The sequence below is a fragment of the Hyla sarda genome, chromosome 4, assembly GCF_029499605.1.
Source record: "Hyla sarda isolate aHylSar1 chromosome 4, aHylSar1.hap1, whole genome shotgun sequence".
Classification (NCBI taxonomy): Eukaryota; Metazoa; Chordata; class Amphibia; order Anura; family Hylidae; genus Hyla; species Hyla sarda.
The window spans coordinates 277,160,127-277,172,224 of NC_079192.1; the positions used below are offsets into that span (position 1 = coordinate 277,160,127).

General features: G+C 40.8%; 1 protein-coding gene across 2 annotated transcripts in view; it reads left to right on the top strand.

Annotated features, from left to right (window-relative positions):
• EEA1 (early endosome antigen 1) overlaps positions 1–12,098 on the top strand; it is a 118,571-nt gene that overhangs the window by 34,110 nt on the left and 72,363 nt on the right. Inside the window, exons 3-5 of one of the 2 annotated variants that reach the window (XM_056574352.1) lie at positions 2,041–2,168; positions 7,020–7,074; positions 7,704–7,769. In XM_056574352.1, the coding sequence (XP_056430327.1) occupies positions 2,041–2,168; positions 7,020–7,074; positions 7,704–7,769 (249 nt within the window). Of the gene's footprint in view, positions 1–2,040; positions 2,169–7,019; positions 7,075–7,703; positions 7,770–12,098 lie in introns of those variants that run through there. The other variant, XM_056574353.1, reaches the window with a different exon arrangement.

Here is a 12,098-nt window from a genome sequence, read left to right on the forward strand (position 1 = left end):
CAGTCATTTCCTAAAAGCAGTTGCTATCCCAATGTATCCATGCATTAATATGGCTGAATAAAGGATCAAGATTGTTTCAAGTATTTGGGTAAAAATTGCAGTGGGTATTTTCTGCTGGGATTTGTGCCACAATCAGCAAAGTATATTTATGGAGTTATTCAAAGATTAGAAGTTATCCCCTATCCTGTGTCCCCCTAATGAATAGACCTTCCTCCTTAGAGTCATTGCAGATCCCTGCAGTTTGACACCCCTTCTATCCTGTAGATGGGGAATATTTCTTTATAACCCTTTTAACGGATCTCATCCACACACAGCAGATCTTTTCTGACATGACCTGTAGTGTAGATTGTGACATCCGCACCATTACTTTTCAGAAAGCATGGATTTGTCACAGAAACCTACCAGATAATGTAGTGTTGTGGATAACTTGTGGATATGTAGCTAAATCCACAACTGTACTTTCCAAACCGTTGGCTATAGATATGTGATAAATGTTTTCGTGTCTGGAGGCAACCGGAAGGAAGCGTCAGTAATCCCAGACCTTATAGACTCCTTACAGATGCTATTTCCTATTAAAGTACTCATGAAGGTTCATCTCCATGGTAAAATGTTGTCATTGTGCTATGGACCAAACCTGTACATTACTACTTTCCTGGTTGTGGAATGCATTTCTGTTGTCTATCACTCGTGGAAAATATTTCTTGGGGTATTACACATGGGAACTTCCTTTTGCAGCTCAGATATTGCGTTTTGATGAGGAGGGCAATGAATTCTGAGGGAATAGTCCATAGTATGTTGCCCCATTATTTGCTTATTGTGCTGAAAACAGAAATGGATTGGAAAGGATATTACTCAGTTTTAGGTTCTTGTATTCAAGTGAACATGAACATTTTCTGTGTAAAGCAGGGCAGGGGAGTCAGTATGCCAAATTTCTGACTCCTCTGTTTTGCAAACTCTGACTCCAACTTGGACTTCTATTACTTCAGAAATGGCTTATACATTTCTGAGGTATCGTTAGAAAGGTCTTTTTAAAGTACCAGCGCTTCGGAGTACTCCTTTAAGGTTGTTATTTTGGGGCAGGGCTTTGTGTATCATTGCCAGACATTAACAATTTGTTTATAGTGAGTATTAAAGGTAACTTTTTTATTTTATTTTTTTTTTGTTTAACTTTTTTTATTTCTGTCTTTCAAAATGTTATAAAGGACATTCTGGGGGCTTATTTTTTTATGTATGTATGTATTTTATTTATTTATGGAAAACTTATTTCCATTATAACTGGACCTGCCAAAGCAGCTTCAGGCATAGGGGAAAACAGTCCTGATACAACTGCCACTGCCATGGCTATGCTGGGTCTAGTCGGGCCCAGCAGATATTCTAAAATAGTCTTTTAATGACCACTGTAAAAAGGTATATCTGTAGTCATTAAATGGTTAAGAGAGAGAGAGAGAGAGACAGACAGACAAGACTAACATCAGGAAATAATTTTTTTTGTCAACTAGGAGTGGCATCTCTCTGTATTTCTCTGCCTGTTTTTTTTTTTTTTTTTTTCCACCAACCAATCAGATCGCTTCTTTCATTTTTGAAAAGGCCTGTGAAAAGTTAAAGAAGCAATCTGGTTGGTTGCTATGGGCAACTCAGCAACTTTTCCTCTGGAGAGGTTTTGATAAATCTCCCCACAATGTTTTGTGTGTGTTTTTTTTTTTATTTATTTATTATTATTATTATTATTGTTATTATTATTATTATTATTATTTATTATCGGGCGATGTTTTTTTCTCACAACTGACATTTATCACCTACCCTCCACTTTTCTGTATGAATATGTTGTAGGGAATTCAACCCAAAATCTCATTTAAATGTATGGAAAAATCTAGCCTTACGCTCCTTCCCCTGCTTACAAATAAGAGGCTTTATTTTATGTTGCTTTACTCTTGATGTTGCATTGTGGTGATGGTCCTTTCCTTTTCCTCTCCTTGCTCCTATGTTTGAAGTGATATGATTGGAGATTATACAATGAAAAGCTATTTTTTTTACTTCTAGGGCTTTATTTGTCCGCTCTGTATGAAATCCCATGGAACAGCAGAAGAACTTTTTAAACATTATGAAGCTTCTCACGAGCCCTGTAGTGACCCTGGTCATGGAGGAGACGTCAATTCTTCTACAGAAAGGTATTTTTGTGTTTAAATGTGCCTTTTTCATAATCTTTTTTGTTTTAGTCCAATTAGTTTCTGAATTCTTTGTAGATTATTTTCATATTATAATCTTTTAAATAATAGTGCTACAGTGCTCCAAATCACATTCTCCTTTAGTTGTATTGTTTACTACAGAATTATTTGGAATACAGATTGCTGGTTTTCTGTGTTCACCAACCGTGGAAGTTAAGGGGTTACTAGGACATCAGGTAAAACAAATAAAAATGCTGCAGAGGCATAAAACATTGCTTACTTGTATGGTCTAGTTCCGAAACAAGCAAAAATGCATTTGTTTTGGGAGTCTGAGGGTGCATTCACACCACGTTTTGTACATACGGGTGCTGAATCTGGCGGGGGGAGGGGCAAACCGGGCGCTCCCGTACCCCGGCCGGATCAGCCCGTGACTCCATTTACATGAATGATCCGACCAGAGTCACCGTTTGACTCCGGTCGGATCATTAATGTAAATGGAGTCACGGGCTGATCCTAGGTCCGGTCCAAAACCGCATTCGGGTCAAAACTGAGCCGACCGGAGTCATTGGCTGATCCGGCCGGGGTACGGGAGCGCCCGGTTTGCCCCCCCCCCCCCGCCGGATCCGACACCCGTATGTACAAAACGTGGTGTGAATGCACCCTTAGTCCTGTTTTTCTTGGTTGAGCAGTTGGTCAGTAGTGTAGTTCCCAGAACAGTTTTTCCTCAGCTATATATATATATATAATATATATAACTAGGAGATGGTGATATGGGCTGTAGGGACTCGTCAGAGGGGATGACATCACTCAGTGGCTGGGATGGAGATCAGGGACAAGATCCCTAGATCTAGCCACGCCTCCTGAGACAGCAGGTGATGATGCGTTGTCTTGGTAATAAGGGAGGAGCTGGGGAGACAACACCACATTGAAAATTAAGAACTACACAACTTCCTGTCAGGAGTAGGGAATAACGCAAGTGTATGCTCAATCCAGTACCATTTGTCATAACACTATATTAGTAAGTTATATATCTTGGGATGATGTTCAATGCAGTTTTGCAAAACTGGAAAACCCATTTAAGGAGTTTTCTGAAGTTGACTTTATTACTGTTTTTGATTAAATCTTCATATATATCTGTCTTAAGATCCCCCTAATGTTGCAGCTGTTCAGAATTGTATCATTATAAGCTAACTTCTATTTTCGGAAAAATGGCACAGCACTGTGCATTATAGGTATTTTTCAAAATTACGTGCATTTTAAATTCGGCACCTAAGTTTCTGAACTGGTGCTGTTCTTTTCACTGTATTTAACTATGTGCTATGAGACAGAAGTTCCTTATCAGCTCTTATATCCACAGCACCCATCTCCAGCCAATGCCATAGAATCACCATGGGGAACGGGAAACTTGTACCCTTTCAGGGACTTAGGCAGTGATTAAAATGATTTAGACAAATGATCATGCACAGTGTGGAACAATATTCATTTGTCTAAAAACCATTACAGGTTTGTGTTAAAGGAGTTGTCCTAAAAAAATGTAAAAAGTATCCCGTATCCGCTAGATAGCGGAAAAGTTTAAGCGGGGGGGGGGGGGGGGGGTGGTAGTGTTGTGCCGACAGCTGGGACCCCACACGATCGCCCGGCGCCCTGGCTCTCCCCGTGAATGAAGTGTATCGCCCACGGGTGGCTGACACGCCCCTACCATGCATCTCTATGGGAGAGCCGGAGATACAACATTTGTGTATTTACATCACAATTCATTCATGCAGAGAGCCGGGGCGCTGGGCAGGAGATCGTGATGGCCCCAGCTGAGGTCCCCCTGTGGATAGGAGAGAAGTTTTTTTTTTATACTGGACTACTCCTTTAAGTCTGTGGCTGTATGGAGCGAGGTGGGATTTGTAGCTGAGCTGATATGCAATACACAGCTCATTGCCAAGAGAAGTACTGTAATGGAAACATTTCAGACCCTTTTTTATTTTATCTAATACAGCTCCTGTACAGCTCCTGCGGTCCTTTTACAAAACCCCCAAAATCATATTTGGTATTGCCGTGTGCAGAATTGTTCAACCTAATAAAATATAGCTTTGTTCATCCCACATGGTAAACGGATTAAATGAAAAACAGAGACCAAATGCCAGAACTGCTGATTTTTGGTCACATCATGTATAAAATAAAAAATCCCACCTCAACCAAAATGGTACTGATAAAAACTATAGATCACAGTGCAAAAATGAGTCCTCATACAGCCCTGTAGAGAAAAATATTAAAAACCAAGTTATAGGGATCAAAATAGGGCGAATTGAAGCTAATTTATTTATTTCAGTTTACATTTTTCAAGAGTAGTAAAAAAAAATTCTATATAAAGGGATATCAGTGTAATTTTACTGACCACAGAATAATGCCAGTTTTACCGTAACATGCATAACACAAAAACCAACCCCCCTCACACACACAAATTAGCAACATTGTAAAAAAAAATTCTACCCCACAATAATTTTTCCCGCTTATGCAGTATATTTTATTTTAAAATATCATTATAAAAACATAAAAATGAAAATTGGCCTGGTCGTGAATTGGTTACCTAAATATACTACTACTAGCTTTTGCCCACTGCTTCGCTCGCGTTAAATTTGGGGTAACATAGATTTACTTTTTACGATCCTATAGTAATCAGGCTGCTCTGGGTAAAGTCTACGGGCATCCAAACAACCGGAAAAATTACATCTGCTGTTTCATGGAGTTGAAGATCGACATCCTTTGAGGACTTTTGAGTCTGCTCGCAGGGGAACCCGCCTTCTCACGCTGCTTATATACTGCCAACAGTCCTCCTATCCTGTCCTCATATCCCGACTAGGGATTGACTGATTATCGGTTTGGCCGATATTATCGGCTGATATTCACGATTTTTGACGTTATCGGTATCAGCAATTTCCTTGCCGAAAATCCGATAATGCCCTGCCCCCCGCGCCCGGAACGCCCCACCACCGCACCCCCCCACCGCACTGGCCAGAGACCGCCGCTGCCCCATCCCTGGTTTTATAATTGCCTGTTCCTGGGGCCCGGGGTAATTATAAAACCAGGGATGGGGCAGCGGCGGTTGGACTAAGGACCGGCAGGGGGAGAGAAGCGGGTGGCGGCGGCGGTCTCTGTCCCTGCAAAAGCCACTGCAGTTACATAGTTACATAGTTACATAGTTAGTATGGTTGAAAAAAGACATACGTCCATCAAGTCCAACCAGGGGATTGAAGGGAAGGATGTAAGGGGATAAGGGAAAGGGATGTAGTTTTATAATTCTGCATAAGCATTAATGTTATTTTGTTCCAGGAATGTATCTAACCCTGCTTTAAAGCTGTTAATTGTTCCTGCTGTGACCAGTTCCTGAGGTAGACCGTTCCATAAATTCACAGTCCTCACGGTAAAGAAGGCGTGCCGCCCCTTTAGACTAAACCTTTTCTTCTCCAGACGGAGGGAGTGCCCCCTCGTCCTTTGGGGGGGTTTAACCTGGAACAGTTTTTCTCCATATTTTTTGTATGGGCCATTTATATACTTATATACGTTTATCATATCCCCCCTTAAACGTCTCTTCTCAAGACTAAACAATTGTAACTCCTTTAATCGCTCCTCATAGCTAAGATGTTCCATGCCCCATATTAGTTTAGTCGCGCGTCTCTGCACCCTTTCCAACTCCACAGTGTCCCTTTTATGAACAGGCGACCAAAACTGAACAGCACCCGCTTTAAATCAATGATCTGCAGCCGCTTCTTCGGGGCCCGGGGGTGGTGGAGAAATAGCCGATAACCTATACCGGAATATCGGTAAAAGTTATCGGCTATCTGCCTGAAAGGCCACAGATTATCGGTATCGGCCCTAAAAAATCGATATTGGTCGATCCCTTATCCCGACCTCATATCCCGTCCTCCTATCCCGTCCTCCTATTCGTCCTCCTATCCCGTCCTCCTATCCCGTCCTCGGGGTAGTAAAGAGTTAAATTAACTATCCTATATTTTAAGTGGACATATAAGTAACATGTGACCAAGTATTATCGAAATATCTCCAGCCGTTTGGAAGTTATGCAGTAACATATATTTCCCATAGACTTGTAAAACCCTTTTTCACCCCCTTAAAGGAGAACTCCAGAATATAAAAATTGTCGCCCATATACCGGCAGTAAAAAAATAAAGATGTACATACCTTCCTCCGCTCCCCCGGGGCCTCCGGTAACCGGCTCTGGTCTCCGCCGCGATCCACTTCCTGGTTGCCGGTGGTTGGATGAATCATACTGCGCTCAGCCAATCACCAGCCGCAGCGAAGTCAGACTCGGCCGGTGATAGGCTGAGCAGCAGTGTGAAAACGCTGCATGACACAAAATTCTTCACTACACCGGCACCTGCGGTCGGGGCCGAAAAACGTCACACTGCTGCTCAGCCTATAGCCGGCCGAGTCGGGACTTCACTGCGGCCGGTGATTGGCTGAGCGCAGTAAGACTCTCCGACCACCGGAAGCCAGGAAGAGGATCATGATGGAGGCCGGAGCCGGTTACCGAATGCCCCAGGGGAGCGGAGGAAGGTAGGTACATCTTTATTTTTTTACTGCCGGCACTATGGGCGACAATTTTTATATTCCGGAGTTCTCCTTTAAGGGTGGAATTTCGAAACATACTTTCTTATTCCTTGTCTATGTCTTTAAAACAACACCTGTGCAAAAATTCAGGTTTCTTGGTCCAAGGGTTTAGGCTGGGCGTTGATGAGTCAATGAGTCAGGTCTTCTTTTATATATGACTAATATTTCTAAACCATTCATAGTATGTATAGTATAGACTTACAATATATATATCTTTTTTTTTTAAATCTGTCTTAGAGAGGAGTTATTGCTACTTCGGCAGGAGGTTCAGGACTTACAAGCATCACTTAAGGTGAGCATTACTATGAAATGTCTGTTATTTGTTGAAACCTCACTTACATATAAGGTTTTTGTAATATTACCAGCAAACGCTCATTTGTCAGGTGATCGGGTTATTTTGACATGTCAAAAAATCATTGCTCCTCTGCTGCATGTCTTGCCATGTAATAGGGGATGTGTGGGCAATGAGTGATGGCAAAGTGCCGCAATTCTTTATGTGGCCCTCCATGCATGGTGCCTAAGCCTTGTAATAGGCTCTGCAAACAAACAGCAGCCTACGAGATGGGTGCATTGAGCATCTAGTAGGGCCCGAAGTGTACTTCTTAATCATAGAACATGCCATAAATGTTTGGGATTTCTTTCTTTCACATGGATACATCCACTCTAGTCGCTCTAACACGTCTGCTGCTATGCACATGCATAGTTGCATGTGGAAGGCTTTTTTAAGGTTGTTCATGTTTCATATAATCTCTACAACATGACTTTTGTCATGTACAATCTATGTTGGAATGGGCACTCCATTGGACTACAGTTACCAATCCAGGAAACTATGAGGCCCACTATCCTCTATGCATGAGGGCTCTATTGCTCACTAGAAATGAACTATTTTTTACTATTTTATGTTGTCTTTATATGATTTAGGAAGAGAAATGGTATGCAGAAGAACTGAAGAAAGAGTTGGAAAATGTTCAAGAGCAACTGAAGCAAGTAATTCCTTTAAGATGTTTGAAGTAGATTTATTTTTATTACAGAAATGAAAATGTTACATTACATGAGTTTTGTTATTTATTTTAATTTTATTTTTTAAGCTAAATTTGGATTACTATGTATTAAGCTGTTTTTATAAGGAACTAGATACCAAAAATGTTATCTAAGCCTTTAGCTCCGTAGTGTACTAGTCTGACCCCTAAGATGAACTTTGTTTACTGCTTCTTGGGCAATAGTCTACAGTAGTGCCACGTGTACACACATGCTCACGTGTGTATGTAGATTATATACACCTTTACACCTTCCTTTTATATGGAGTTTTGCAACATAAAAATACAAGAAATGAAAATTGTTCTATAGTAACTCATAAAAATAAGAATTGCTGTTTATTTTCACAGATGGTTTTCAGGGTAAAGCGTTTACCCCCTAAAAGTGCCTTTCTTGGTAGTTTGAGAGACCCAGAAGACCATGGGTATAGCTGGCTCCCTCCAGGTTCTAGCCCCTTTTCCTCCTCCAACCCCCAGACTCCCTTCTTTTTTTGGGGGGTCCTTTTGTATTTCATTTGCTGAGGACTCCTGCCATTCTTCTCCCTTTTTTTTAGCCCCATGTGGTGTGCTTTCTAGCATGGCTGCATGCTCAAGCCATCTAAGGTACAGTGCATTTGGATAGTCTTCAGACCCCTTCACATTTTTAAGAATCAGTCATGTTGTGGCTTTATACTAAAATAAAGAAACTCCTATCATTCTGCAATCCAGAATGTGCTTGCTTCATAGATGGCGGGTACCTCACTGCTAATACAAAAACAAAACGGAGGCCCTATTGAAAGTCAACTCACCGTCCATATGAATGCCATCCAGGAATTAAACGTGCACCAACTGCATGGAGAGGGCAATGGGCCAGATCCTGTGTGAACTAGTAGACAAAATCCATATGGCGATTCCAGCTCACAAAATTAAAAGGCAAAACGTAACCCCATTGGCAGGAAATAAAAAACTGTGTTTCAAGTTAATACAGCTTCTATTCATTGAAAAAACTAAAAACACCAACGCATTTCAAGCTAATACAGCTCATAATCATGGCATGGCCCTCACCACTAATGTTGGAGAGTGATTTACAGAAAGTACTAAAGTCCAAAATTGTCACATACGCAAAAGTGGTAAGGCTAGATGAGCCCTACAACAGCCTCATATATGGAGAACTAAGAAATAGGAGTTAGAATTGGGCAATTTTAAGCATCCTTATTTAAAAAAAAAAAAAAAGCCGTACAGTAATAGAAAATGTTGTAAACATGGGTAAAGTTTTAATTGTATTGGCCCACAGAATAACAAGAACATGTCAGTTTTACCGTATAGTGCACTGCCTTTACAACACCCCCTTATGCTTTTCGTTTCAATCCCCCCCCCACAAATAATTTTTTTGTTGCAACATACATTTAGAAAATTTTGTAATTGAAAGGTGTCATTACAAAGTACAATTGGTTACGCAAAACGCAAGCCCTCATATGAGTCTGTGGATGTAAAAATATAAGAGTTGTGGCTCTTAACCCCTTAAGGATAATGGACGTAAATGTATGTTCTGATGCGTTGGTACTTCGCGCAACAGGACATACATTTGCATCCTGTACATGACTCAAGCACTGGAGAAGCCGGGGACCCGCCGGTAATGGTGGACATCAGCGATTGTGCTGATGTCCACCATTAACCTCTCAGATGCCGTGATCAATACAGATCGTGTCATCTGTGGCAGTGCAGCCATTGTAATGGCTGATCTGATCACCCACGGCATGGCTGCCGGGTTCAGATCAGCCAAGATGGCGGCCGTAGGTCCCCTCACCGGCCTCCGCCCCCCTCCTGGGGTCTTCTGCTCTGATCTGCCTTCCAGCAGACCATAGCAGGAGATCGCCAATAATACTGATCAATGCTATGCCAATCCATAGCACTGAACAGTATTAGCAATCTAACGAATGTTATTGATAGTCCCCTATGGGGACATAATGAGTTAAAAATAAAAGTAAAAAAGAAATTTGAAAAAGCCCCTCCCCAATAAAAATGTATATCACCCTTTTCCCCATTTTACTCAAAAACTGTAAAAAAATTATTATTAAACATATTTGGTATGGCCACGTGTATAAATGTCCGATCTATCAAAATATTATGTTAATGATCCCGTACTGTGAACGGCGTAAAAAAAAAAAAAGTCTAAAATTGATTCTTTTTGGTCACATCACATCATCACATTCACAAAATTTTTTTAAAAGCGATCAAATAATCACATATACACAAAAGTGATACAAAAAATAAACAACTACATGTCATGGCGCAAAAAAAAGAGCCCTCATATAGCCCCGTATATGGAAAAATGGAAAAGTTAGAGGTAGTCAAAATAGGGCGATTTGAAACATACTGATTTTGTAAAAAAAAAAAAAAAGTTGTTTTAAAAGCGGTACAGTAATAGAAAAGTATGTAAACATGGGTATCATTTTAATCATATTAAGCACCAGAATAAAATAAAAAAAATTACCATAAAGTGTCCAGTGCGAAAACAAAATCCTGCAAAATTGCGTTTTTCATTTAAATTTCCTCACACAAATAATAATTTTTTGGGTTCGCCGTACATTTTATGGTAAAATGAGGCGTCATTACAAAGTACAATTGGTCGCACAAAAAGCAAGCCCTCGTATGGGTCTGTGGATGGAAACATAAAAGAGTTATGGATTTTAGAAGGCGAGGATGAAACGTCTAGATGTCCAAAAATGTTTTTTCTGTCCTAAAAGTTCCCAAGAGCACAGTGGCTTCCATCTTAAATGAAAGCAGTTTGGAACAATCATGACTCTTCCTAGGGTTGGACACACCACCAAACTAAGTAATTTTGGGAGAAGGTCCTTGATGAGAGAGGTCCCTCACTGCAGCACCCCACCAATCTGGGCTTTATGGCAGAGTGGCAAGAAAGAAGCCTCTCTTCAGTGAAGACACATGAAAGTTTGCAGAAAAGCACCTAAAGTGCTCTTAGAATTGAGACCAAGGGGTAAGATTTACCATTGTGTGGCTGTGTGCAGTCATTCCTCTTTTTTTTGGCTTACTCACGCCAAATTTATCAATAAGGTGCACAGATTTTAAGGCAAAGCAGTTGTGGTTTGAATGAGCTTTTTTTTTTTTTTTTTTCGTTTACACACTTTTTTTTACACAAGAAAAAGGCACACATGGTAAATATCTTCCACTGCAATTTCAATAATGATGCACTGTGTTTCACACGCCAATTTGGAGTGTCTATTTTAAAATTGCGCAAACATTTTTGTGCTATAATTGCAGCCAAAAATGTCAGCAGTCAATGATCTCTCCCCCAGGAAGTTCAATCTTGGTTTATATAAGACTGTAATAATCAAGATTCTCTTGTCTAAGTGCTCAATCCCTTTTCCGCTACAAATTCAGATGTAGCGTTTTCCCATTTGTTTTTAAACGGCTTCTGCTTTTGATGGGACTCCATATGTTGATTCAGTCAGCACCTGCCGCACACAGATTGTCCACCCAAATTTTTCCTGGCGTATATTCTGCCTTGTTAATGGGCCCTATGTCTCATTTCTGGAGGAAACCAGGTACCACCTGTCCTAGACCATACCTACAGTGAAGCATGGTGATGACAGTATCATGTTGTGGGGGGATTCTATTTATACCAATATTTCTGCCGAAGTATTGTTTTCGTTTTTCCTTTTTCAGTAAATTAGCAAAGATGTCTAGCATTCTGTTTTTACATTCTTTTTATGGGATAGTAAGTTCAAAACAGTGGGGGAAATTTTTACATATATATTTATTTTGGCACAGATAGCAGCAAAGCAAAATGTGAAAAAAATTTGAAAGGATCTGAAGATTTCCCGAATTCACTGTACCTCTCTCTAGCAGCTTGCTACGGGAACTAGCAGTTCCTCTGGAAGTTGACTTAGAGAAGCCACAAGGGCAGTGCTTTCTTCTTTCTGTTATTTATCTGCCATTTACCGAAGTCCTTCTGACTCTGCCGCGTGGCCTCAGTTCTACATGCACAATTGGTAAGCTTAATGTGACCGCCACTCCGTAATTTTCCTTGGCTTTGTCCCAAGGCTCCTCCCACTCCAGAGCCTGATCAACCAGTCACACCGCCTGCTCTTTCCTGTAAATCACAGAAATTTAATAAAGAGTGTGATTGCCTTGCGGGGTGATCTTTGGTCACTGCTGGCATCTTGTGTATGTACTGAACCTCACTGAAACTGTGCTGTTTCCTCAGCTCCACAACATGACACTTGGCTCTCATTCCATTGAGGCTGGTCTGTAGCCACCAGTGTTCCTGGTCAGCTTGTTC